Source organism: Cynoglossus semilaevis, chromosome 6, assembly GCF_000523025.1.
Source record: "Cynoglossus semilaevis isolate Cse_v1.0 chromosome 6, Cse_v1.0, whole genome shotgun sequence".
Lineage (NCBI taxonomy): Eukaryota > Metazoa > Chordata > Actinopteri > Pleuronectiformes > Cynoglossidae > Cynoglossus > Cynoglossus semilaevis.
In genome coordinates, this window is record NC_024312.1 from 5,723,618 (window position 1) to 5,751,445 (window position 27,828).

The 27,828-nt window shown below is 38.2% G+C and overlaps 5 protein-coding genes and 1 non-coding gene across 11 annotated transcripts; 5 read left to right on the forward strand and 1 right to left on the reverse strand.

Moving 5' to 3' along the window:
- The first annotated feature begins 320 nt into the window (after positions 1 to 320).
- rpl27a (ribosomal protein L27a) lies at positions 321 to 3,081 on the forward strand. Its single transcript, XM_017033314.2, has 5 exons — positions 321 to 470; positions 1,108 to 1,171; positions 1,274 to 1,349; positions 2,261 to 2,435; positions 2,908 to 3,081. The coding sequence occupies exons 1-5, from the start codon at positions 336 to 338 to the stop codon at positions 3,034 to 3,036; spliced, it is 579 nt and encodes a 192-aa protein (XP_016888803.2). The 5' UTR covers positions 321 to 335; the 3' UTR covers positions 3,037 to 3,081.
- Positions 1,947 to 2,077, forward strand: LOC112487177 (small nucleolar RNA SNORA3/SNORA45 family). Its single transcript, XR_003050006.1, has one exon. It is a non-coding gene; the product is annotated as a small nucleolar RNA SNORA3/SNORA45 family (small nucleolar RNA).
- Positions 3,082 to 3,590: 509 nt separating the features above from the next.
- akip1 (A kinase (PRKA) interacting protein 1) lies at positions 3,591 to 5,438 on the forward strand. 3 transcript variants are annotated; one of them, XM_008311530.3, is made up of 5 exons: positions 3,591 to 3,918; positions 4,363 to 4,555; positions 4,671 to 4,745; positions 4,840 to 4,959; positions 5,058 to 5,438. In XM_008311530.3, the coding sequence occupies exons 2-5, from the start codon at positions 4,397 to 4,399 to the stop codon at positions 5,205 to 5,207; spliced, it is 504 nt and encodes a 167-aa protein (XP_008309752.1). In that variant the 5' UTR covers positions 3,591 to 3,918; positions 4,363 to 4,396; the 3' UTR covers positions 5,208 to 5,438. The 3 variants fall into 3 exon arrangements, with proteins under 3 accessions (XP_008309752.1, XP_016888802.1, XP_008309753.1); XM_017033313.2 differs by lacking the exon at positions 3,591 to 3,918 and adding an exon at positions 3,955 to 3,999; XM_008311531.3 differs by lacking the exon at positions 3,591 to 3,918 and adding an exon at positions 3,990 to 4,121.
- An 18-nt stretch (positions 5,439 to 5,456) lies between these two features.
- On the reverse strand, positions 5,457 to 8,809 carry c6h11orf16 (chromosome 6 C11orf16 homolog). Its single transcript, XM_025056022.1, has 8 exons — positions 8,775 to 8,809; positions 8,080 to 8,304; positions 7,606 to 7,968; positions 7,371 to 7,489; positions 7,129 to 7,282; positions 6,790 to 7,015; positions 6,031 to 6,540; positions 5,457 to 5,672 (listed from the first exon to the last, which is right to left on the reverse strand). The coding sequence occupies exons 2-8, from the start codon at positions 8,284 to 8,286 to the stop codon at positions 5,488 to 5,490; spliced, it is 1,764 nt and encodes a 587-aa protein (XP_024911790.1). The 5' UTR covers positions 8,287 to 8,304; positions 8,775 to 8,809; the 3' UTR covers positions 5,457 to 5,487.
- A 1,214-nt stretch (positions 8,810 to 10,023) lies between these two features.
- Positions 10,024 to 17,524, forward strand: znf143b (zinc finger protein 143b). Of its 4 annotated transcripts, none has more exons than XM_008311533.3 (15): positions 10,024 to 10,169; positions 11,429 to 11,541; positions 12,050 to 12,238; positions 12,484 to 12,564; positions 12,880 to 13,076; positions 13,449 to 13,517; positions 13,597 to 13,713; positions 13,835 to 13,910; positions 14,134 to 14,259; positions 14,413 to 14,592; positions 14,761 to 14,988; positions 15,220 to 15,368; positions 15,631 to 15,801; positions 16,201 to 16,329; positions 17,172 to 17,524. In XM_008311533.3, the coding sequence occupies exons 2-15, from the start codon at positions 11,436 to 11,438 to the stop codon at positions 17,253 to 17,255; spliced, it is 1,902 nt and encodes a 633-aa protein (XP_008309755.1). In that variant the 5' UTR covers positions 10,024 to 10,169; positions 11,429 to 11,435; the 3' UTR covers positions 17,256 to 17,524. The 4 variants fall into 4 exon arrangements, with proteins under 4 accessions (XP_008309755.1, XP_008309757.1, XP_008309756.1 ...); XM_008311535.3 differs by having other exon boundaries at positions 15,649 to 15,801; positions 17,172 to 17,255; XM_008311534.3 differs by lacking the exon at positions 10,024 to 10,169 and having other exon boundaries at positions 10,193 to 11,541.
- Positions 17,525 to 17,816: 292 nt separating this feature from the next.
- On the forward strand, positions 17,817 to 24,519 carry wee1 (WEE1 G2 checkpoint kinase). The gene is made up of 10 exons (XM_008311536.3): positions 17,817 to 19,210; positions 20,233 to 20,444; positions 20,846 to 20,912; positions 21,209 to 21,381; positions 21,609 to 21,877; positions 22,236 to 22,322; positions 22,443 to 22,528; positions 22,613 to 22,783; positions 23,152 to 23,297; positions 23,436 to 24,519. Exons 1-10 carry the CDS (start codon positions 18,728 to 18,730, stop codon positions 23,590 to 23,592), a joined length of 1,851 nt encoding a protein of 616 aa, XP_008309758.1. The 5' UTR covers positions 17,817 to 18,727; the 3' UTR covers positions 23,593 to 24,519.
- The last annotated feature ends 3,309 nt before the right edge of the window (positions 24,520 to 27,828 follow it).

The window sequence follows — 27,828 nt, forward strand, 5'->3', positions numbered from 1 at the left end:
CCCCTATTCAGATTTCTCATATTCATTGTCAGTGGGCTGCTACTCATGTTTGTATTTTACTGTATTTTACCTATTTTTGTGTTTTTTACTATCTATCTATCTATTGATTGATAGACAGTAATCATATTAAGCATTTGTGTGTTTGGAAAGTATATTTATATATATTTCAATATTGTACGTGGGTGTATATTTTGGGGTAAAGCATGTATATAGAGACATATTGCTATAACTGAACAAATGATATGTGCGTATTTCTTTTTAAGGATGTGAAAAACAGGGGAAAGACTCAAAAAAACAATTATAATTCCTAAACAAGTTTGAGATATTTTTAAATAATGCGGGTCATTATCATTCCGTCCAATAGGTGGCAACAATCGTTCGTTTTCTTGCACGAAATAGAAAAAGACAAGTCTCGCACAAAATCGCGTGACTTTCAAATCCCGTTCCTCTTTCAACTAACCTCCAAGATGGTAGGTGCTATCACGAATCCCTGAGTATTGAAGTTGACTAAAATCTGTGGCCATCCTTGGTCATATGTGCATAAAAAGTGTCAGTCGATCGTTATTAATTGTACATAATTGTTTTAGAGGCAGTTAGTTTGGTCTATTATGGCTATTTGTTCACGGTGCACTGTTTTGTTAGTGGTTGACTGTGTGATAGACCGGCCTTGGGTTGCAGCGGCTAACGATTAGTTTCTCTCTGGCTAAAGCAGATACAAAGAGTCACGAACGGCTTAGTTGTATATTTTTTTCGGTGAGGAAATATAAACGAGAGTGGTGTTTCCAATCCATGTTATCGTTGAAATTAGTGCGGCTAACGATCGTAGCATTAGCTTCTGATGGCAGCATGTACATAGCCGGGACAAGGATGGACCGGATGAGCTTGTTTTATTGTAGAGACGTGTTATTGTTTCCCATTTCCTTTAAATTATATATTAGAACTTCGTCCAAATATAAGCAGCATTTGCTGTCTTTGGCTTTCTAGCTAAAAAAATTGGTCTTGCGTTGTCGGTTGAATGCAGTCTGCTTTAGTCCTCAGTGGCGAATACTCAGACATCCAAGAATGTGATGTTACTGCAAATGTATAATTTCTAAACCTTTCAAACAGCCTACCAAGAAGACCAAGACCAGGAAGCTCCGAGGACATGTTAGTCACGGACATGGTCGTATTGGTGAGTATAAACAATCTGATTTTCCTATGTTCGTAGAACTTTTCATTGTAGTAAGTTTCGTATTTGAGAATCTCGCTTGACACACGTTTCGTATTCCAACAGGCAAACACAGAAAGCATCCTGGAGGTCGTGGTAATGCTGGTGGCATGCATCACCACAGAATCAACTTTGACAAATAGTAAGTACTTGTAATGTGTTGCACACTGGATTGAAATGCTTATGCGACATTTATGGTGCATTTCAATATGTTTATTATCTTTTGATATGTTAACTCCTTGAGTGTTAGGTCAGAGATTATTGTTTATCTTCATTTTTCAGTTTAACTAACTATATTTGTGCTGTTGTCATATAAATAAGGGCCTTTTTGAGCCTTGTCAAAACACCTGCTTTAATTCTAAGCAAATGTTAAGGTGCCCACTGTGTCTGTCAAACATTACATTCATAACATTTGGTCTCACTTGCTGATTTTTTGGTAAATGTGTCAGTCGTGAGAAATATAGAAACTATTTTAGACTGTAAGCTGTTAAATTGTAAGCTCTTACTTTCAAACTTCCAGAATGCCTTCCTAAACCTAAGCTGTACTTTTGCATTTAGAATTTACTGTGATCTAAAAACATTTCTGACATTGTTAATGACTAAGGAGAAAAAAAAAACAGTTCAGTTGTCTGTCATCATGCTTGGTGGGAAACCTACACATGCAGTTTTGCTATAATTTGAGCAACCCTATCATACTGTTGCTGTTGTAATAGCAACAGTATGTGTTGAGTTAATTGTTGTAGAGACTAGAGTCTCATCTTGACACACATTATTGTCTTGGTGTGCTTGAGTTCTCTTAAAGTAAACGACTGGTCCTATTCACCGACTGGCTCTTTTGTTGGCCTGTCACCCACATGGGCAGTTACAGTTAAATCGGCCTTTACTTCAATTGTGATCAGTTGGTAGATTTCGTTCATGTGGTTTAGCGTATTTCGCTTTTACATGGTATGCGTTCAATGATTCAGACTGAATTGGATTTTTAACAACTATAGGTTGTATACATTTCTGGTTTACATGTTCTGAAGCTTACATCTATTATTTGTTTGTCTTAAGCCATCCAGGCTACTTTGGTAAAGTGGGTATGAGGCATTACCACCTGAAAAGGAATACAACCCATTGCCCCACCATCAACCTGGACAAACTGTGGACACTGGTGAGCGAGCAGACCAGGGTCAACTATGGCAAGAAGCCCGAAGGCCCCGCCCCCATCATTGATGCCGTGCGCGCTGTAAGTATTGGTCACTAGTATGAAATGTCTTACTTCACCTTAAACAAATTAAAACTTTTGTTTTGTATCAGTCAAGCTCCTCGTCACATCATTTCTAAGATCTGTTTTTTGTTTTTATCCTCAAGTTTAGGATATAGCATTTGATCTGATGTTTTTCTCAAACAAATCACACCACAGAGACACTTGTTAACTCAAGTCAGAAGTTGTATCTATGATTTTTGTCCTTAAAATGTATTGTTTTGAAACTGCTTTATTTGGTGTAGTAATTATAAAGTTATTTCATACTTTTTTTTAGCTTTTATTGTCTGCAAGCAAAGATTGTTTACATTACAGTATTTTAAAATGTCATTTTTAATACAAATAATACATCGCCTTGATAGGTTAACAGAATGATTTTTTTTTTCACCATTAAATTAGCTGGGTACTGAAGGGAAAAAGATTTTATTCCCTATTTCTTTATCTCATTTTACAGGGCTACTACAAAGTTCTGGGCAAAGGCAAACTGCCCAAACAGCCTGTGATCGTCAAGGCCAAATTCTTCAGCCGACGGGCTGAGGAGAAAATCAAGGCAGTGGGTGGAGCCTGTGTGCTGATGGCATAATGTTCCTTCATTGTGTTTTTGAAAAAATAAAATGTATAAATGGGAGAGTTGCTAGTTGTCTCTTTCCTGTTTGAAGACAAAAATGTATGGTCCTAAACTTGATTTAGTCTTTCATGGCTCATATTTACTAAAAAAATATGTACACATTTATACGCGTGATATGCATTAGCACTATATGCAGAGCTCAGTTTTATTTTATCCAAATTTGCTTAAAAAGATTAATTACACCTGTTTGTCAATGAATATAGTTGAGTTTTGTCCCTTTTTATTTAGTTATATGCAGCAGCAGTTAGCAAATTCCATGGGTAAGTCTAACCAAAATTTTGGAACACAAGTACAGTAATAAAACAAGTACACAAGGCCTAATGCAAATATGTTTTGATACAACATATTTGCATTAGGCCTTTAGGGTGCTCGTTAGTTAACATTATACCGAAATAAAGACTGGTTTAATGTCACCTGAACACGTTTAAGTGGTGCATATCAGATGTTTCAATGGCAATAGTATTTTTCCACACATGAAGTGTTTTCCAAAATGTATTTTTGGGAAGAAAAAGAACAATGTTGGCACTGAAAACTATACGCTGGTAGAACTTGAGCTTATCGAAATCTTCACATTAGGTTTACATATAGATACGCGTAAATTAAGCAAGACTTGAACGAAAAGCGTAACTCTCGAAGTGAATTGTTTTATTGAAGTTTGCTCGTCACTTCCAGTTGATTTCGGACTCTCAACGGAGAGGGCGCTGTTCAGGCCGCAGCATTTCCTGTCATGTGAAAACAGATTCCGCTGTGTTAGAAGGAGTCTGAAGTCTTGACATAAAATCAGCAGCAGGTATAGGGATATGAAAAGGTGATGTGAGAGAAGACCGCACATCAAAGGTATGTGAAGTGACGCAATATTTTGACTAAACTTATTGTATGGCATTTTCACTCGTGTTCCTAAACGCGCCATTTGACCTAGTAAGCGCTTTATCGCACATCACCAAAGAAATTAAACAATTCTGGCTAAATTGTGAAAGTTATCGCTACTCGTAATCTTTTCTATTCTTTTGTTTTACTCGAGGATAACTGACTCGGCAGAAGTAAGCGAATAAACAAAAAGTCAACACAGTATGGAGTTAATCTTGGAGCATGCGCAGTGTTCACTGAATATGCCCGGTTTCATAGTTGCTCATTATTCACTTTTACATCAACGTTTTATTTTCGTACGTGGGATTTGCCATCAGTTTAGAATCAACATTTTGAGTGTCTGTACTGGTGGAAAGTTTTTCTATGCCCTTTTGAGTGAAATTTAGTCATCATCTTTATTTTCCATTCTTGCAGGTGAAGACCATAATAGTTTCTCTTGGACTTGTCTATGGCCAGACAATCCTGGCTAGAGTCTTCCCTGCGGCACTCTGCTAATCTGGGCCTAGAAGTACTGGAGCGGGCCTCCAGGCGCAGCATAGACTGGACCAACACTGGTGCATTCCGCAATTTAAATACTCCAAATAAAGACTCACACAATCATACAAAGGTGCCCACATGCTTTTCAATCAAAAAACTAGCAAAAGCAGAGTTGGTTTTTTAAGGAGCTTTAGCTAAGATTCATATTAGCTCACATGTTGTTCTCTTCTACTTTACTTTTTCAGAGATACTACACAGAGTATAGCGATCCTTTTGCAAACATGGCTTCCCTCATGGCCCAGACCACCCATCAGTGTAAGGTTAGTGATCAGTTGTTAGTTGTTATACTCAGTGTGATGTGTATGTGCTCTTACCACTGCAATTCATGACTTGAACTTTTTTTCTGGTTTGCAGAAGTTTTATGACTCAGGTTGTTGCACTGCACCTACCAATTTTGAGAGGAAACACTTGGCCAGGTTCCACTCGAAACATGCTCCAGTAAAAATGAGGCCTACTGTGCCAACCAAGAAACAGGTGATTACCTTGAAAAAAAAAAAGAGATCCAGATCTAGAAGACTTATTCCCTATGTGACTGAACTTAAATTTATTTGGAATAACTGAGTTTTTTTTAGGTCAGTTTTTCAGAAGGGGATGATGATTTCTATGTTGAGGTTTCACCTGGAACATATGCCATCACTGCCAGCACGCAGGAGTCACAGCCACAGACTCAACTGATCAGTGTCAGTGCAGGAGAAAGTATCAACATCACCTTCAACCTCTGACAAGACCAGATAGAAGAGACCAGTGTTTGAATGTGTGACTGTATTTTATTGATCTTCTTATACTGCGTTTACATTTTTTTACCAAAGTTTTTACAAAGAGAAGCCATATACTTTTAAATTACCTATATCTAAAATGTTGGATTTTGTGGACTTTAGGTCCTCACACTTTTACATACTAGTGTTTTAAGAGCATTTTAATCATGTCTTTTGAATAAAGATGTATTTTTCTAATGTTTTTGTGACGTCCTCAGATTTCCAAAGACAGCTTTCAGCTGACTTGTTATGAGTAAACAGTTGTTGCATTGTTGGCAGAGAAACTCCGCAGTCGAAGAGGTGGTTGAGGTTTGAGGTGGAATGTTCTCTTTTCTTTAGCGCCTGCTAATGGCTGAAACAGTGAGTTGCTTAGCTGTGGGACTGGGAAGTTTAACGTAGAAGGTGAGGGTGTTCTCCGAGGTACTGCACTACCTGCAAAGTAAAACGAGACAACTCCTGCAGGTTACATTTGTCAAAGTATTGAATCATACGTTGTAATACTGTATCTATTATTTTACAGTGACTGAATGGCTGTGGTTAAAAGTCTAGTGTTAACTCATGGTGATAATTCCTACAATTTGTAAAGAAAAGAGTTGCTGACGTATTTTAACATGAACACAATTGGATTTTAAAATGAAGTACGTTTTTTAAAGGAATGTCCTAGGTCAATAAATAAATTATAAGCTATTAGCCATATATAGCATGTTTTTTATAAATACCTATTGTAAAGATTAATGTAATCATCACTAATAATGTGTTCAGTCAGTCTTTCAGTGTTTGTGTTTCTGACCTGGCTGTCTGTGCTGAGGCTCAGGTCCTGTTCTCTTCCAGTATCTCCAGGGAGGGCGCTGTAGTTGTTTACTACTCAGTTTCACAGAAGAAGGAAATATTGATCTAATCTTGTCCTCAATAAGAGATGAAGAAGATGATGACGCATCATCGGAGTTGTTTGACACTACAGGTGTGTCTTTGGAGTCACCCTGCTTGTCCACCTCTGTTCTTCCAGAACCAATCGTTTCTCCAAGGTTGGACCTACAACTGGCTTTAACTGTGCAGTTCCAGGGGTTTGTGGATGGAAAGCAGCAAGGTGCAGCTGCCGAACAGTCATCACAGAGTGCAAAAGCCTGGGAGCTTCGAGCACCAAGCCAACTACAATACTGATTCTGATGTGACACTGATGTACAAATCTGAAGCTGTCTGACTATTCTGTCGTAATGAAACGATGAAATGGGTAAAACCAAGTGGTCAGGAACCAGAGATGTGTAGCCGTTCCACATCAGCACTTGCAGACTCTTTATACCTCCACCCCAAAAAAAAAAAAAAAAATCAATAAGACATCAGAATGATTTAATGAGAAATTATAACTACATTTGTGTCTTTTTTCAGTAACACAAATCCTAACAACGTTAAGTTAACATTCCATCCACACATGTCATTGTGCATGTTTGTTTTTCTAATGTAAAAAATGTTTAAGATTAGTGTCACTGAATTAAACATACATGCACAGGGTACATGCAAAGAGTAAAAATCTTTTTTTTTCATATTGTACCTGAAAAACCCACTCTGTGCTCTGTGGTGGACATCACTCTCCCTGGTCCATATCTCCTCAGATTCGGTTCCCACGGCGACAGCACAGCATCCCCAGGCAGCAGAGAATAAGTCTGGTGCCTGATGTTATGGTTCACCATGTCCAGAGAACAAACCACCTGCCTGTGGGAGAAGGCAACTCCCAGACCTGGATGGTCAAACTCAACCAACCAAACTCCTGAACCTCCCTGAGAACAAACAAGTGAGACAAATTTATTTTACATCCTTCATAGAAATGATCAAAGTTAAATCTTTATCTGATGTAGATATTTTGAACTTTTTTGTCAAAATGTTTTTTAACCTGAACCGGCTGTATAACAGTGCCCAAGTAGTAGAAGCCGTCCACCTCCCTCCTCGCCAACACACGGGATCCGGAGGAAAATTCCAAACTGCCCAGAGACAGTCCAGGGAGCATGTGGGGGTTTAGAGGTGGAACAGGGTTTTCCAGACTGCACCTGAGATAAAACGTTATACATTCAGGGTAGATATAACATCCAAACAAAAAACCCAAAAACATGCAGTCCAACTATCATGGAAACTAACCTTGACAGTGGAGTAGATGAGCTGGGCTGCTGTGGAATCCTGATTGAAGAGGATGGACAGAAACATTTGACTGAAGAGATGATTGATGGTTGGATCTCAGCCACATGCAGAGGAATCAGCTGAAATATCACACACCAACTTTGAGCATATCTAAGTTAATTATTTCACGAGTTCATCTTCTCTAAAAGCCACCAAAAGAACAACGTGTATCTACTAATAGTGAAAAATCTTTTACCTTTCCCAGTTTTTTATTGGGATCTGCTACAATCAAATAACAGCTCCCCTGTGTGGCCTGTGTGAGGCATTGCAGATAACGGCGGGTGTTGATATCCAGCTCACTAAGTGTATCTTCCAAAAAGAAAATGTTGACAGGCCTCCCCGCTGACAGGGCAGGCAAAGCTCTCAGCACAGACTCCGGCTGATCAGGCAGGGCTGTGATGATCAGTTGGACGCAGTGACACAGCGGGTCAGTGAGGGACAGAGTCAGGGCATCAAGAAGATTCCTACCTGGGCTGCAACAAATGGAATGGATCCAAGACAGAGCTGTGTACACTGTGTCAGGAGCACAGCGAAGCATGTGCTGGGACCAGCAGTTTACCTACACAAATACATCTGTGGTTCATTTCTGAGCTGACCATGCATGAATTGACTAACATATGGTGAATTTATTTTTCTATCGTCACTAATTTATACGGTCATAAGACCTCACCTTATGTGAGAAGGTCATGATGTTGAAGAGAGAATTCCTGAGGGACGCTTTAGCCAGCAGGGTTTGAATAAGCAGACGTTTCACTGACCCCAGGATAGGTTTCATGCTCTCTGAGGTGTCCAGGACAAATGTGACGTTGCAGCTTTCTTTACCCACAAATAGTGCAACCAGGGCAGCCTCATAAGCTGCAGACTCCCTGGAGGTCATCCTAAAATCACTGAGCCACTGAGTAATAGAGGACAAATGCAATTTTAAAAATGCACTATGATATTATTGTATGATATGGTCAAAAAGAAAACATAGTTGCAAGAAGCTGAGAATTCCTTTCATTTCCTTAACTAGGACACCTTCCTATTAAACCTCTAACCAATGTGTTCATTTAAGTGTAAGCAATTACTCGTATTTTGGTATCACATTTTAAATATTCGCCATTAACTTGTTTTCTTATTTAAATTTGTTACTCAGTAAAGGTTCTCCGTTTTGTTGCTCAGAAAAAAAATAATGCCATGTATTATTATCAAATATTCATGTACATTTGTAGCTGCTCCTCTCACTAACAACAACGGCATTTTGTTTTGTCACGAACAATGCCTAAAACAAAGCTTAGTATTTAAATATTTTCCTTGAAAGTTTGCAATTGTTACTGTAGAGCAGATCGAATAAAGTTCCAGGACTTTACCGACAGATTATCTCACTCTCTTTCGCTGTTCACAGTCAGCTGCAGTCAACCTTGTTGTTTGTTTCCATGGAGCAGTTTTCAGTCAGTCTTTACTGTGGCCGCTGGAGGAGCCGTTTGCCTGCAAATAAGGTGGGTGGGTCACCACTGACACCACGGTCAGAGCGAGACCATCTGAATCATTAGACATGATTCCAGTCCTTTATTTTGAGGAATCACACAGATCTACACTTCGTGCCTGTTTTGTTTTCTCTCTTTATTTATATATTGTGTCACACTCCCTCTTAGGTGAGCTTGTTTTAAAATGTTCTCAAGTTTTCCGACGAAAGGACATTTTCTCACTAAACTCGTGTCCTCTCATCTATTTAATAATGAAATATATCGATGCACACTTTTACTCTTTAACTATCAGTGTGATTTATGAGAGATTTGAACTACTGATTGTTATTAATGTTACTGTTAAACCTAAAATGTGTTTTAGGTTTTAGAATAGCCATACATCCAGTTCTAAAAAAATGTTTTGTGTTGAATTTAGCAACATCTAGCCGTGCATATACAGTAGGCACTGTAGCCTGATATCGCTTCCCTCTAAACCTTTACCCAGGCATGTAGAAGGTATAGCTCTAGTCTTAATTTCTTATAAATACACAAAAAATATTGAGTTTATTCTACTGTGGTTCAATGTAAAAGTATGTCTCCTTGGAGAAGTGCTGCCTTTTAATGTTAATGGAATATGGCTCCTTCTAATGTTAAGTTAACAGTAATTCAAGCGTTCAGGTCAGTGTTTACCACATTATTTGGTGTCGTTTAATAAATGTATGATTACTTTTGCTTTCCTGTAAAGTCCACGTGTGTTGTGATGGTTTGTGCCCATGTCACACAGATGTCAGCCATACATCTATTCACTCCATTGCCCACATTGCCTCTGTTTTTCCCACATCGCCTTGTTTTCAATATGGACGCCCAAAATGTCCTCACACGTCGCTGTTTACGTCGCAAAACATACGAGCATAAACACACCTTGTGAGTCACAGGTCTTGGAAATACACAGTATCGGTCATCCGACACCATGTGTGAGCATAAAACATTTATTTTCAATGAAATCGCCTCTCATTTTAAGTCTAAAGCCTGAAACAATGCGAAAATTGACGCGGAATGGCGTCTGCTAGGGGCCCGGGGACCTGAATAACAGCGACTCGATGGCGGAATATTAACAACCGACACTTCCTTTGACCAATGGAATTATGGAATTTAGGTAATTTGCCAATCGCAGCTGTTTTCGCATGAAAGGGCGGGGTTTGTTGGGCTGTGGATTGTGCTGCTGTACATGTTCCCGGCGTGCGGGCATCGCGAAGCGTTTCCTGCACTGGTGCATGGTGGTCGAACAGGAGGAATTGTTGGAAATTTTTCGGAGGTTAGTTTATAAATTGGTTTTTACCCAGTGTGCATTATTCTCACAGCCATTTCGTCGAGGAGGTGTTCGGAACTGGCTAAGACAGAGCCCTTTACACGCCTGGAAAATCGAGTTTTAGCATTAAAAAGTGTCATTGATGGGGCCAAAATGCTTATGTTATCGTTTCTTTGCTAAGTTCCTTGCTCTTATTTTCGAACTCTGTTGCTAGTTTAGCAGCCTGAAGCTTCATAGAAATAGTTGGCTGCCGCTTCGACTGCTAAACACTGGCAGAACTTAAGACATAATCCAAATCAGAACCATAATACTATTGGTATTTGTAGGAAATATGTTTAATAACTACAGCTTTAAGAAGTAAAAGTGTTTGCATATGTATATTTACCGCTACTTCCACGGAGCTAACAGGCTAGCTCTGTTATGACAGTGCGTTAAAAACACGAAGTCAGCTGCCATTACTGTTGTTAAGGACCGATATTAGCTGTACACGCCTTTTATGTTCTGTTTAATTTACCAGTAACAATTGAGTGAAAACAAATGTGCTACATTTTAGCATATCAACAGCTAGCACATTAGCATCAGACAGTATGCTTTCAAATCAACAAGCGCCAAAACAACAGCGGTCGTTGATAGTGTAGCACGGTCTGGTTATAATATTTAAAATTATGTTTTAGCTAGCCTTAATCGAGGCTAGTTTTATTTTATCGTATCATTCATTCATAGTGTATGGAATGTTTTTTTCAGTTATAGAACTCACATACGTAACCCTAACCCTAAATAAATTTAAATACCAGTAAATCTGTGTGTTTATCTGCATTTGTCTAACGTTGTGGCTTGACAGTTTGATTTGTGTCAATAATATTGACAATGCAACAGACGTATATTGAGTCAATATACGTCCGTTGCATTGCCAATTTAAACATTGAAAAGCTATTTTTTGTTTTATAAACCAACATAAGTATTTAATGTAAGTTTTAATAATATAATAATTTTGTTGTGCAAGCCTTGGGATTTACATTGTGGAAGTTGAGATTCTTATAAAATATATTTTAAACAATAATTGGGAAATCAATAAAATACATTGAATAAACTTGGGCCTTGATTGTAATGGTAAATGCCCACCGTATAAAAATGAATTTATTTCAGTTCAGTTTTTTTTTTTTTTTACATTTACATTCGGGAGTAGCATGACAGCATGAGTTGCATTCTCAGTTACTTATAGGTGCTAATGTATTTTTTCTGCATGTTTTTTTAAATCCCGGCAGCTAAAGCATGCTCCTGGCCCAGATAAACCGGGACTCGCAGGGAATGGCAGAGTTTCATGATGCAGATGGTCAGCCTGTCACTTTGTGTCTGACAGAGGCTGTAGCTGTTGGAGGTGAGATGCTGATCTTTAGTCATCTTAATGGTCTGACAGACGAACTCAGTATAAAAGACACTGATATCTTCAACTTCATACATTAAAAAGGTTTTATAAATAAGATGCTACCACATTCTAAAAGGAAAGTTAAATTTTCAGTACATCTGACCTCCACATGGGTGATCAACCAGAGACCATGGCAAAGATTTTGCTGTAAATACATGATAGAAAGATAAAATACCTTTAAGGGAATCATTAGGGCAATCAAAGAAGGTTTTCTTAAATGTAAAAACTTGGCAAAAAATATCAATGCAAAAAAAAACATTAGTAGCAAAATGTGCACTGCAGAAAAGGTGCTAACCACAGACATCACTGTGAGTACAGCCATCAGCTTAAAGACTTCAATCATATAAAAATCCTTCCAACAGAGTACAAAGAACATTTTTAAAATGTTATGTAATGTTAATGTATTATCCTGCAGAAAATCAATAAAGACAATGCAATGACTAAATTGTCCTGTCTGCAGATGGCGACCAGATGGAGAGCATGGACACAGTGAGCCTACAGGCTGTTACTCTTGCAGATGGATCCACTGCTTACATCCAACATGAGTCCAAAGCCTCGTTTTCAGATGGACAGATCATGGATGGTCAGGTGATCCAACTGGAGGATGGCTCCGCTGCTTACGTTCAGCATGTGTCCATGCCTAAAGCAGGTAAGAAAAACTTCGCACACCACGTCAACATACTTAAAATGGATTGAAAGTTAATATAAATTGTTTAATATCAACAGACATGCATGGATACAGAATGTATTTGCTTTGTGAGTGTTTTACTTCAACCAATGTTCAACCATGTTATTTTTTTCCTATGTAGGTCCAGTGTTTAAAAAGAAAGACATGGTTAAAAATACACTTTCACATTGGTGTCACATGCCTCATGTTATTTTTTTCCTATGTAGGTCCAGACAGTTTGCAGCTTGAAGATGGACAGGCAGTTCAGCTTGAAGATGGAACAACTGCTTACATTCACACACCCAAAGGTAAAGGGGGAAAAGTTAGTGTTCTTAAATTGGATGAGTCTTTATCTGCTACTAATGGTCAGGTCAGAAGTGAATACCGCACAGAGAACAACATTGTTGATGTGTACTGTATTCTACACTCTGTGTTTTCTTTTAAGGTATTTTAAAGATGTTTAAGATAAATTAAGAACTAAGTTTACAGTAAAAATCATATTAATGTTTGCAAATATTAGGGTGTACTCTCCTCCTGTAAGAGAAGGTCAGCTTTTCACAGTATCAGCTTTTACCTCTTGCAAAGTCTTGATTCCTTTCCTCTTTTCCTCTTTTTTTCTGCAGATACATATGACCAGGGTGGTCTGCAGGAAGTCCAGCTGGAGGACGGCAGCACAGCCTACATCCAGCACACGGTGCACATGCCCCAGTCCAACACCATCCTGGCCATCCAGGCTGACGGCACCATTGCGGACCTGCAGACTGAGGCCACAGCCCTGGACCATGAGACAATAAGTGTGCTGGAGCAGTACACCACCAAGGTTAGTGTTGGACGCCTAATGACACAATATTAAAAACAGTTTAAACAACAAGCTGCATCTAAGCATATCCTACTAATGACACAATATTAAAAACAATTTAAACAACAAGCTGCATCTAAGCATAGGATTCTAACATTTGTTTTGCTTTGATTGTCTGTATTTTCTGCTTAAAGCTAAGTTACATTGATATGTTTCACTTCTCACTATCATTTGATAAAGAAGACTTTTATTTATTTGTTATTAGAATTGAAATGCCTGATGATTCCTTTTCAAATAAACTTTTAGTTTCACACAAGATGCATATATTTTGCATTTCAATTTCAAATTTTCCATTCTAGTTCTTTGACCAGTGTCTGTGTTTCTCTCTTCCAGGTGGAGAACATTGAAAACACATTAGGCTCATTCAGTAGAGTTGAATCAGACAATGGTGTCCACATGAGGGTACATTTCCTTTAGTTTTTGTTCACAACTGACAGTTTTCTGAACCCGATGTTAACATCGAATTCGTTCTTCTTTTTAGATTGTTTTACAGGGTCAAGACAACAGACCAGCGCGAGTCACGAATGTCGGGGAAAAGTCTTTCCGTTGTGAATATGAAGGCTGTGGAAAACTGTACACAACTGCACACCATCTGAAAGTGCGTCTGGGTGTTGTGGTCATGTGATTTTATTTCTGTTGTTGTTTCAAGTTTTCATTAAGACTATATGTTAAGGTGATGACAGTTCTAAGTAAACAACTGTTGTCTTTGCTTCTAACAGGTCCACGAGCGCTCACACACTGGACACAAACCGTACATGTGTGACTTTCATGGCTGTGGAAAGAAATTTGCAACAGGTAGCTGTGGAGAATGTTTGGCAGAAATACCAAAAACACACAGTACCAGTGTACTATTGATACTACGCTGTGTTAACCTTTCACTGTTGCACGTCATTTCCTAATTGATGCCTTGACACATTCATGTCATATGATCACAGAATCAAACTCCTGTGGCTGTGCTGGTGATAAATGACTGACAATGCAAAGCTGAATATCTTTTTTTTATTAAATGTTTTTTCAGGCTATGGACTGAAGAGTCACTCACGCACACACACAGGAGAGAAGCCATACAGATGTCAGGAACTGAACTGCTGCAAGTCCTTTAAAACGTCAGGTGATCTTCAGAAGCACACAAGGACTCACACAGGTAAACATTAGTTTCTGTTATTTTTCCTATCAGAAGTTGTTCAGCATTTTAGAATTTTAAATTGCTTTTAAAATGTGACATTTGCAGACATTTCAGTAACTCCAAATATATACATGAAATGAAAACTTTGGTGTTGCATTTCTTATCTTTCAGGAGAAAAGCCTTTCAAATGTCCAGTAGATGGCTGTGGCAGGTCGTTCACCACCTCTAACATCCGTAAAGTTCACATTCGAACACACACTGGTGAGCGGCCGTACTACTGCTCAGAGCCCACATGTGGAAGATCCTTCGCCAGTGCCACAAATTACAAGAACCATATGAGGATTCACACTGGTGAGTTAGTTCACACCTGTGTCTTTATGGGTCAATAAGTAATCCTGTGATCCAATAATCAATGATTCTAGTGGTTGTTGTGTTAGTGGTTTTTGTGGTGCAAAGTCAAAGTGAAGACTTTTCTTATCTGTTGTTTCATTTAACCAAAGTACTTTTCTGTCCCTCCAGGAGAGAAACCATACGTGTGCACAGTACCTGGGTGTGAAAAACGTTTTACAGAATATTCCAGCCTTTACAAACACCATGTTGTACATACGCCCTGCAAACCTTACAACTGCAACCACTGTGGCAAAACCTACAAACAGATCTCTACACTGGCTATGCACAAACGCACAGCCCATAACGACACAGAGCCCATCGAGGAGGAGCAGGAGGCGTACTTTGAACCACCAGCAGGTCAGATACATTGCAACAGCTGTGAGATGTACAGTATATAATTCAATTAAACATTGTATAGAAGTAGCACAGCAAGAAAGTAAGCCAGGTTTTAGGAGTCTAAGAAGGTTAAGCAAAACTAAACAAACAATTCTAAAAAAATTAATCCAAGCAAATATACATGGTTTGGAGATAAATTAATGTTTAATAGAGTGGAATACTGACAGGTAAACTTTCTCACTGTTAATTCAGATGCCATTGATGATCCTAATGTGAACTACTCAGCAACAGTGGTTGAAGGTGACGACTCTGGCTCAGAACAGATTCCGGTAGAGAGCACAGACATGAGTGGTCAGCAACAAATAACTTTGGTTAAACAGGAGGACGGGACACAGCAGCAGGTAAAGATCCTAGTGTGAGAAAACCATACATTCAGGTGGTCACTGATGACACTTGGATACATCTCTGTTCCTTTCCACGATAAACTTGGAAAATTGTCATCAATTGTCTGTGACTACCAGAATAAGCAGATATAGATGAGTAGATAATGTGAATTAAAAAACATTTTTATTGGCAGCAACCTTAAGTCATTTTTCTTTGTCACAAATTCCAATGGGACGAGTTTAGTGTCTCTGTTGCATAAAGTTCTGGTTGTTTATATAGGGTTGTGTCCCATGTCAGGTCAGTATCTCTGAAGCAGACCTACAAGCTATGGGTGGCACTATCACCATGGTAACACAAGAAGGCACAACCATAACCATCCCAGCCCATGAACTGGCAATGCAAGGGGCCCACTCGGTTACCATGGTAACGACAGACGGCTCAGATGAACAGGTAACAACTGTTGAATGGGAGGGGTATCTAGCATGGCATAATTTACTTTGTGTTGTACTTTGTCACAGAAGTTCATGTTTAGATTTAGTCCATATTGGCATTTGATTAAACTTTTTCTCCTTCAGATAAAAAATGTGAGTTTATAAAAACAGCATTGTTTACAAAAACACAAGATATTTAGTGACAATTCATAATCCTACAATCTACAGAAAATATACCTACAGAAATTTTAAACAGAGTCCTTACAAGACAAACAAGTTTACAAATATAACAAAAAGTACATTAGTGGTTTTTTCTTACACAAACATACATTAGAAATCTGTAAATTTATGTTAAACAAAGACAAAATTTGGCAAATGGCTGACCATTATACACCCTTATGTGCCATGTCTCCCCCAGGTGGCCATTATGACCCCTGACATGACAACGTTCCAGACGGTGGAAGAGGCAGGATACAGCCAGGATCAGGATGGCCTTCATCCTGTCACATTACTGGCCACATCTAATGGCACTCACATCGCTGTACAGGTTGGTATGAAAAAAAGTGGCTGCTGCTTTGTATCATGGCCAAAAAAAGGCAACAGGTTTTGAAGTGTTTTTGTTTACATGATACTGATACGAGTTTCAGTCTGACTTTAAGGCAACTTAATGGAGACTCCACCCATCCAAACGCATTATCACACCTCTGACCCCACCCTTCATCTAAATACTTTAATCACATGTAGGTGGGATTCATTTCATTCGGTGTAGGTGTGTCTGGTCTCCTACTGCTGCATTTGATTTGGTTTCACAGTGAAACTAAAAATTGTCAAATCACTCTTTCAAGGAATAAACAATTCAAAGGAATCATTACTCAATGAATAGTAATTTATAGGCTTTTTATTTTGATTATTAGTGATTTTAGTAACATGGAGACCCAGTGACTGTCATTATTAGTAGAAGTCACACCTCATACCACCCATGTGATGGATCAGTGTGTTTGCCACATAAAAACAGTTTAACATACTGTAGTATTTCATCTTTATTCTGTCTTGGGTACTTATGTTTAGAACTTCTAAGAGATTTGTTTGCTGAAAAGTTTCCAGGTTAGATGACTGCTCATTTTTAATTATGTAAAACAAGGTAAATCGTGTAAGTCACACAGCCGGACCGTTTGCTCACCACTCAGCCAAGAAACAAGCTGAGTCTTTGGCTTTCAAAGAGGTGTCAGGACTCTAACACCTCTTTTAAAGCCAAAGTCTAGCTGCTATTTACTCTAAAAGTCGAGTGTAAATAGATATAATCAGTTGTAGAGATCAGGTAACACTCATCAGGTGACATGTTAATCAGCATTTGCCTTAATACGCATTGTTTTTCTCACTCCTCTGCAGCTCAGTGATCAGCCTTCACTGGAGGAAGCCATAAGAATAGCATCAAGAATACAACAAGGAGAGTCACCAGGCCTTGATGATTAATGCACTCATCATGGACTATTAAAGCCATCAATTGGATTGTATCAAGAAGAAATAAAATAAGTGTTCCTCCTTCTCCCTCCCCCGCAGATGAGCCTAGCTTTTATGTGTAAATAGAATTTTGATAACTGGATCTCTACTATGCTTTTTTGTCCCTCACCCATTAAAATGGGAGAGGAGCAAAAGCTTTCTTGTGTTTATCTTGCACAGTGTACAGTGCAGTGTACAGCTAATGATATTTCTAATAAAAATATTGTGATCCATTTTTGTAATTGGAAGAATGATGTTGAAACTCTGAGTGGCAAAAAGATTGAAACCTTGTCTTTCTCCACAAAGTTAAAAGTTAGATTTAAAAAAGTTTTTTCAGAAGTATTTAATGAAAAAAAATATCTGTTTTTCAGTCTTAACTGATAATGAAGTTTAAAATGTCTTCGGTATGTAAATGTTTTCCCTACTTAAAGTTAACAAATATCATATTTAATATTTACCGACTGTTACTAAATTTAAAACAAACTAAATTTATTTTGATTTAAAATTAGATTTTGTCTATAAAAGTTTATTTTAAACAAAATATAAGTCTAAGGAAGAGAGGTGAATTCTGAGACAGTAGGAATAATTCTGACTTATCAATTTTTTAACATCAGTCTCACAATTCGGTCCTGACTTAAAAACATAAGGGATACCACGTATCTCAACTGCCATTTTAAAATCCAAAAGCCAGAACCCTAATTCTGAATTTGTAATCAATAGGAATGTTGCTTAAATCTGAGCTCAAACTCTGGGAGGCGCGGTCTCTTTTAGGCTCTGACCCCTGTTTTGTGACTGCTTGTGATCGGTAACGCGTTTGTAATTGACTTATTGTCCTGAAGTTAAATTGTCAGCCCGACTCATGCCGTCTTCGCGCCATATTGTTTCTGAGCCACGAGTGACGTCATTCGTTCTTGTTGCTCTCGTGAACGCCCCTCTTTTAAACTTTCACACTGCGCTTCGATTGGCTGCTACAAACCACATGACCAACGGTCGCGGGAAGGCTATTGCCACGCGCGTGATAGGAAGAAGAAGAAGAGTGCTCGACTCTTTCAAACTTAAGTGTAAACATAGCTTTTATTTCGGAAAGACGTGACTCATTGTCGACTTTACTTTTACCAAGAAGGCAGTGACGCATAGTGATACTCGACTTGACCGAGTAGTATTCAATTTTAACGTCGACTGTAAACGTAATCTGTCGGCGAACTCAGTCAAACTTCTCTGCCATTATTCAGCGGTTGGTGGGCGTGTGGACCTAAACTTTACCACCTGGAAGTTAACGGACTTGTTGGCTTTTTTGCCTTGTTTTTGTTTGGCGGTACCTTATTGTAAGGTATTGGAAGTTTATTTTTCTCTTTTCTATCTGATAGCTTTCACTGCTGCGGTTATAGTGGGAATCCACAGCGCGTGATTCGATCGTCGACGTCGCTGGGGTTTAAATCAGGAAAATGTCGACATACAGTCGCCATCGACGAGGATCTCCTTCACCAAAGATGCCGCTGATTCGTCAGAAACTACTCTTCGCGTCCAGCGACGGAGAGGACGATCCCATTGAGGACGTAAACAACAGTACCGGGGGAGAATCCGGCTTCACGGAGATTGATTCACCCATGCCAAGGCGACGGGACTCGGACGACAAGCGCCTAGACAGCAGCCCTCTGAATCGCTCGGTCGAGGAAGACGAAGTGGAGTTGTGGGACGAGGAAGGCTTTGGTTCTCCATCTTACCCCCGGTCCCTCGGCAGGGTAGTTTCTGCCAATTGTTCACCATCACCAAGAAAATCTTCTAGGCTTTACGGCGGTTCACCCGAGCCATCTTACGTCCAGGACGACGGGGAGGGATCCAGCTCCCCGATCCCAGATTGTCCAGATACTCCTCCACACAAGACCTTCAGAAAACTGCGGCTCTTTGACACACCACACACACCAAAGGTTCGTTGGTTTATTATTGTCTTAAACTTAATAATATCAAGAACATGCATCTGATTTATCATCTTAATTCAACTTTTAGTCAAGTTATCTAACATTGAATGTTTACATCTTACTTTAATCTAACATAGTAGAACAATCGACAAATCGTATGGGAAAAAAAAACATTTTGTATAAAAACATTTATAAGTCTACCTAATGTCCCAGATGTGATATTTCCACACGTCTTCGAATTAAGTGTAAACTGCATAGGCTACAACTAAAACGACGTACTCAAAACTGTTAGTCATCAGTTAAATACAGTTCGTTGACCACGACCAGTAGTAACAGACCCACTGGCGAACAGTGCTTTGCCGTACGTTTTTGAATGAAAATAACCTTCTGCATGTTGTAGATATTGGAATGAAAATATCCGTTAATAACCTTCTGCATGTTGTAGATATTGTTTGAAATTCTTGTTGATGTTGATCTTGAATTGATGTTGTGCAGGTCTACTCTAACTGCACACCTCAAACTTTTTAAATTGCTGTGTCAGTTATCGACCTAGTGACCTACTTTATGACTGACTATACTTGTTGCATAATTCTCACTGTAGTCTTTGTGTTGACCTAGGATTTTATGTCTGGACATGTTCTCGTTTTACTTACTGGCTTTCTGAATTACACGGCATTATTTTTGTTCACAACTCGTTGTTACCCTTAATATTCAGAATGGAAAATATAATATTCAGTATTTATTGACTTAATGAATTTATTTAGACTATTCCCTTGAAGTCAGTGGTTGATTGATTAGGTTAAGCCAATTGATAAAATAACAGCATTTATCATAATGGCCACGTAATAAAATGTACAGAAACTGAAAGTTTGTAGTTCACTTTTTGCAGCAGTGTTTAACTGTGAAAACACTAAACTTTTTTCAAAAGTAAAATATGTACACTAAATAACTGAAATCAACCTAAAGTCCTGTTTGTGACATTTGTTTGCCATATGTCTAAATTAACACGGCACTAAATCTGTCTTCCACAGAGTCTGCTGTCCAGAGCCAGGACTGGCACTGGGTCTTCCACTAGGAGAGTTGCTCTCTTCAAGAATGTAGAACCCACAGCAAAGTCAATCGCAAACAGCAGCAGGAGGCAACAGACCCCTGTGGTCAACTTTAACCCCTTCACCCCCGACTCCATCCTCATCCAGTCAGTCACACAGCAGAGGAACAATAGGAAGAGGGCACACTGGGATGAGTAAGTTGACCAAATGTTGTGTCCTGTTGTCTTATTAGGAACACCTTTGTCTTTAGATGCACTTGTACTGTACTTTTATGAAAGAGGAGATGCTGCAGATAATGTTGTGGTCACATGTCCTACTAAGAGTAGCAGCTGTTGTTTCATAACTTGATCTTTGGTCTTACAAAAATGAGGCAGCAGTTGGACTAATAACTTTAATGGCAGTGTTTAACAGCTTATAGCAAAAACCCATTGTTATAATGGCCTAGTTCGTTAAAGCCGTTGAGTAGGAACTTGAGTTTTGGCTGGGAATCAAGACCTCATGGTTACCTGATGGTGAAATCTGCCATGTGCCTGTGAGGAGCCCGGTGCTGCCCCCTGCTGTACAGAATGCTAATAAACTGCGTTTGATCTTTCAGCTCTTGTGGAGAAGACATGGAGGCCAGTGATGGTGAAGGAGACTATGCATTTCTGCCACCTTCAAAGGTAAAATATTCGAAGTACTACTTTTTTTCATTTATTATAAAATGTATTAGTACAATAAAGTGAATTAATCAACATCTGTGTTTTTTTAATATGTTTAGTGTAACATTAGTGTTCAAGTAGTCATTGATGTTTTAAGTTCTACTTGGTGTGAGTAGAACTTAAAAGTTATTGTTGTAGCATCCACCCTGACCAACCGTAGTCATCTAATCACTATAATTATTATGATTATATTTTACCATGTAAAACCTCAGTGTATATTATGTTCAATTATATCATGGTTGAATGGCTTCTTCTAGAGAATCACCATGATGGAAAGCAACATGATGTCACGGTACACCTCAGAGTTCCTGGAACTGGAAAAGATCGGCTGTGGAGAGTTTGGTGCTGTTTTCAAGTGTGTGAAGAGGCTCGACGGCTGCATCTATGCCATTAAGAGGTCAAAGAAACCTTTGGCTGGATCAGTGGATGAGTAAGTTAAATGATTAACATTACAAAAAATAGTTAATTCTGCTCTTTAATAGCTGAATTGGCTCACTAAAACTTTAAAAGTAATGTCATCTGCTGTTTTACATTTGTATGATATATTGTATGGTTTTATATATATAACCATACAAAACATATATAAATATATGCACTCTCTCTAGTCCCTGAAACACAGAGCTGACATAATTGAAACAATCTTTTTCTCATTCACAGACAGAACGCCCTGAGGGAGGTGTACGCCCATGCCGTCCTGGAACAACGTCCCCATGTGGTGCGATACTACTCAGCATGGGCGGAGGATGACCACATGCTCATACAAAACGAGTACTGCAACGGAGGCACACTGTCCGACATCATTGCAGAAAACGACAGGCGGCTCAGTTACCCCTCCGAACTAGAGCTCAAAGATCTGCTGCTCCAAGTGGCACAAGGGCTGAAGTACATCCATTCCACATCTCTTGTGCACATGGACATTAAGCCCAGTAAGTCATGACTTATAAAAAAATTAAATTATCCTATGTTTTGTTTCTGTTATTAAAGGGTGGCAAATATAATATTAATAATATTATTAATATTATTAATAATATTAAGTTTTCATATTAGCACAAGTATAAATATATGCTGCTGTGTGCACGTCTCCTGTTTGTTTGCATGTGGAGCTTCTAATATCAACTGTATGAAAGTGACATTTCAATATTGTAATAAAAAAACCATAGTTATAAAAACTGTGACAGGAGATTTGTGAACTTTAGAAGTTGTTTGTGTGCTGCAGGGAAACAAAGTAAAGACAAAGGTCAGATATGTGTACATGACTAATGTTGGTGTGCATATCGTTTGCAGGCAATATTTTCATTTCTCGTAAATCTGTGACGAGCTGTGATGAATGTGAAGATGAAGGACCGACGACCAGTGTGGTCTACAAAATTGGTAAACATCCTCCACAGTTCTTTTTTAAATTCTTCTTTACCTAAGCTATGTCTATTTTATGTCTGTTTATTTTTTATTTATTTATACTTAATGTTTGTGCTTTTATTTTTTTAACACCAGGTGATTTAGGTCATGTGACCAGAGTGAATAATCCACAAGTGGAGGAGGGGGACAGCAGATATTTGGCTAATGAAGTTTTACAAGAGGTTTGTAGAAATGTTTCAGCACTTTTTTTTAACTTAAAACTATACAACAGTTCTCTGACATCCTCTTGTTCTTTCATCTTCTAGAATTACAGTGACCTAACAAAGGCGGACATCTTCGCTCTGGCTCTGACCATAGTCAGTGCCGCTGGTGCTGAGCCTCTTCCCACAAATGGAGAGAAATGGCACGAAATACGTCAAGGAAAACTCCCAAGTATCCCTCAAGTCCTTTCGCTGGAATTCCTAGGTCTCCTCAAGGTGAGGTTCAATACAATACTGCAAGTTTTTAAAGTAGATAGAAGGGCAGAGTCAAATTCTGTTGTTATTCATACCAGATTTGAAACTGTTAAATGTTGCATTTACATTAATTGTGTGTAGTCTGTGTGCTCATAAAATACTGTGAGGTTCATATTTGTTTTTTTCTCAGTAAAGTATCTTAATGCTGTAAAGACATTGTTTTTTAGTGGCATTGGGTTGAAAACAAATAAATAACAATTTGATATTTGTACTGAACATCATTACATGTCTAGCCTTGATATCTCCTGTTAGGAAACTACATTTGGTCAGAATCTAAATTAATTTTATTTGTTAACATCATTGGTAATTTATTGTTTGTCTTGTTTTAGCTCATGATTCACCCAGATCCAAGCAAAAGACCATCAGCGTCAGACCTCATCAAACATCCAGTTCTCCTCACTGCTGCCAGGATGAGTGCAGATCAGCTGCGACTTGAACTCAATGCTGAGAAGTTTAAGAATGCTCTGCTACAAAAGTAAGTCTGATCTCTTTTTTTCTTTCTCTTTTGTTCTCTTGTCGTGGTGGTTTTAGACACTTGTCATTTGGATTGAGGTTTACTACAGCTACGCCACAAGTTAATTATGATTTACCTAAATTGTTTTGTCTTCTGCAGGGAGCTGAAGAAAGCTCAGTTGGCCCGGGCTGCAGCTGAGGAGAAGGTGTTGTCAAAGGACAGGGTCCTGACCCGTTCTACAGTTCAGTCAAACCCCAGATCCACCCGACTCATCGGGAAAAAGATGAACCGGTCGGTTAGTCTGACCATCTACTAAAACTTAAACTCTAACAGGAAATCTCCTGATGGAACCTAACAGTAACCTGGTCTGTAGCCATGGCCTGTGAGTCATTGTTCAGCAAAACATCCGTTAAAGACTGTTGTCAAACTGAACTTGAACTCATCTCGAAAAGAAAATCGGCCTCTTTTTGCCGAAGAACTTGACTCTCATTCCACAAAGGTAGTTGCGTAGCTTTTGTTATCTGTCATTCCTGGAATTCATTCCTGCGTAGATGTCAGTGTCTGCATGTCTCTACTTTGCACTTCCCTCTCGACAAAGCCGAAGCCCATTGGCAGCAGATCAAAGCTGCAGTGAAGCTCTCTTCAGTGTGAATGTACTTGCTGCCGCCTTGTGCACCTTACTGCCTGTCAAACGCCTGATGCTGGGTATCAGAGGGTCTGCGAACTGACAGTTTGTTTATTATGAGCACTTTGTAGGCAAAATGTGGAACAAGACACATTTGTTTTTGAGAAAGAAAGAGAACAAAAAAAAACCTGCTGCTATTGATGTTTGTACGTATCAGGGTTTGGACTTTTTCAGGTTGGATCACTAAAGGTCATTGGCTGATTTATCTTCTAGGTAGCAGGAGTTCATCACCTTCCTCTTCCGTGGTGTAATGTCTTTCTGTTAATGGGATAAAGATTTTTTTTTTATTTAACCAAAAATACTTCACGTTTAAAGTACCAGTAACCATTGAATCATTATCTCTGCTGATAGAATAGAGCCATGTTTTGGTTTTTGCCTGTTGATTGGTGCTGCCAACCCTGCCCTGTAGCATTAGAACAATCATTCTTTTTAGATTCTCATTTTTCTCCTTTTTTTTCTTCACATCTTTCGTTAACGTAGTAGGAGTTTTCAACAGTTTTTGTGAAATCTAACATCTTTGTTGTACATACTGTATGTTTTAATAAATTTTCTCATTCATATGTTTATTTTTTATGAAACTTGTTTTGGTGAAAAAAGCAAAAGAAGCTGTATTTTATGAAGTTTTTTTTTTTTTTTTTTTTACTAAAAGTAGGATATTACACAAATATCAACAACAAAAGCAGCAAAGATAAGAATGAGTCATTCAGCTGTTTGTTTCCTAATATTTTGCACCTGTCAATGGTCAGTAACCAATTAGAAAGCATTGAACCAAAATTTGTGTACAGGCAGTAAAGTGATTATAGTGGTTTTGGTCAATTTCTGACATCACAAAATGTAGTGATCTTTAAGTTCTAAGTTTTAAGTTCACTACAAATTATTTAACAGGAAAAGCTTTTGTAGAATGAACTTGCATTTTAACATGTTTTAAGAGTAAAAATTCTTCAAAAACACAGGTTTTCTAAAAGTGGATCAACATGCTCTAATTTGCTTTAAAATGTGAATAAGTCTTCAAAAATAAGTTTCCCAAAAACTGCCTTAAGCATTCTAAAACTGGGCTTTTTACTTAAAATTTAGAAAAAAGTGAATTTTTTGGTATGTCACCAACCACGGTACAACTCTGTGTTCCTGGAACTGGAAAAGATCGGCTGTGGAGAATTGGTGCTGTGTTCTAGAGTGTGAAGAGGCTCGACGGCTGCATCTACACCATTAGGTGTTAAAGGAACCTTTGGCTGGATAAGTGAGTAAGCTAATGAGTAACATTACAAAAAGAGATTAATTGTTACTTCTGCTCTTTAAATAGCTGAAAAGCTAACTAAAACTTTTAAAAGTAATGTTATATGCTGTTTTACGTTTGTAATGTTGCATATACAGTATATATATGCACTCTCTCTAGTCCCTGAAACACAGAGCTGACATAATTGAAACAATCTTTTTCTCATTCACAGACAGAACGCCCTGAGGGAGGTGTACGCCCATGCCGTCCTGGAACAACGTCCCCATGTGGTGCGATACTACTCAGCATGGGCGGTGGATGACCACATGGTCATACAGAACTAGGAGGCACACCGTCCGACATCATTGCAGAAAACGACAGGCGGTTCAGTTACCCCATCGGAACTCAAAGATCACATCTCTGGTGCACATGGACATTAAAGTAGGTTTACCACCTGTCTCGTTTTAGCACAGCTGTTTTAGCCTTTGTCCCGCGTCAAGGAAATTGAAGATTTTGTCCCACTTTTTTGATTCATTACTTAGTTGAAAATAAACTATTTGTTTATGTGCAGTCTATAGCAATGATAGGTCACTTTGTGGATAAGGCGGCAGCTAGCAGGCTGAGTGGTCTGTCAATCAAACTGCTGACTCGCAGCATTCACACACACAGCGTCTGAAATTGTGGAGCGCGCAGTTTTGATACCGTGCAGGCGCCCAGGTGTAGTGTGCCAACAAAAAGAAGACGCCACCCTTTGGCTGTGTGGAGATTCCGAACCAGCATTGTGCAATTGGTGTTAAAACGACTTTTCTGTCGGGCATGGTCGTGAATCTGATGGGGAAACGTCACGATGCACGTGAGTCTCACTACAACCACACGAGTACACAACAGAAAACATGTGTGAAGTATTTTTTCTGTACACCATTGAAAGTTTAATTTTACGTCAGGTCATATTTTGTTGTACCGTATCTGCTTTTTTATGTTAAGAAGAATTAAGATGTCTTGGGTGCTATAGAGTTTTGTTTGTTTTGTGGGGGTAAAAGGCGAGAGACGTGCATGTTACTTGGCTTTAAATGATTGCGGCCGTGCATCATTGTCCCACTCAAACCTGCTACTAATCCCGTATTTTGCCAGTTTGAAGGTGGTCACCTTAACATTAAGCCCAGTAAGTCATGACACATGCTTAAAATATCCTATGTTCTGTTTCTGTTATTAAGGGGGGCACAGTGGCAAATATAATATTTAGGTTTTCATATTAGCACAAGTATAAATATATGCTGCTGTGTGCATGTATCCTGTTTGTTTGCATGTGAAGCTTCAAATAGCTAATGTATGAAAACGACAGTTCAATATTCTAATAAAAAAATCACAGTTATAAAAACTGGTCCTCAGCCTCTTCCCACGAAATACTGTACGTCAAGGTAGTTTGTGTCCTTGTTTAAATACAGTGACACAGTTCACTTTTTTTTAAGTATCTCAAAGCTATAAAGCTTTGAGATACTAAAAAACTAGTATGACTTTTTACTAGGATTCCATTGAATCTATTGAACATAAACTAGATCTTAATAATTGGATTTTGTCTAAGGAAAGGTTCCTGACCCGCTTCATAGTTCAGTCAAACCCCAGATATGCTCATCGGAAAGAAGATGAACAGTCAGTCTAATTTCCTATACACTTCAACTCAGGAAGTCATAATTTTACTACTAATGTTTTATAAAATTTATAAATTGTAAAAGTTTCATATGATTTAAAAAAATGTTGTATCTTTTCTGTGTGTTTCTCATTAAATTAGAACATTATGTTTCACATGCCGAGTTGCTTCGAAGGTGAAGAATTGTCATTAAAATGTTTGAAAAACAACATTTCAAAATTATACCTTTTCTGCATGTCGTCTTCAAATTAGAGCATTTTGAGATTTTTTTAGAAAAAATGTTTTGGATTTTTTTTTCAAAATTCTAGTTTCGCATTTCAGGTTAGTCCTAAGGTAAAAAATTTCATTAAAAAGTTTGAAAAACCAAATTTCTCATCAAATTAGAGCATTTTGAGTTTTGTTTTTTTTTTTAGAAAAAAGTATTTTCTTAGGCAAAGGCAAACATTTTACATTTTAAATATGAAGTTCAGATTTTTACAAAATTTAATACAAATGTCTAAAAACATTCTCTAAATGCACTGTTTGGATGACAAATATGCAGGAAAGTATAAAATTTTGAAAAATATTTTGACAAACATTTTCGTCAAATTTTTTTAGTTTTTGACCAAAAATGACATGAAAAGTTCACATTTTGACAAAACATTTTATACAAAAAAAGTTCTAAAAATGTTCTCCAAATGCCCTAATTTTATGAGAAACATGCAGGAAAAGATGACATTTTGATAAATAATTTTGCAAATATTTTCGTCAAAATATTTTAGTTTTTGACCAAAAATGAAATGAAAAGTTCACATTTTGACAAAACATTTTTTACAAAAGAAATTCTAAAAATGTTCTCCAAATTCCCTAATTTTATGAGAAACATGCAAGAAAAGATACATTTTGAAAAATAATTTTAGAAAAACCAGTCGCAAGTTTACCAGTTTTTGACCAAAAATGACATGAAAAGTTAACATTTTGACAGAAACCTTTATTTAAAAAGTGAATATTTTATGTTTTAAACTCC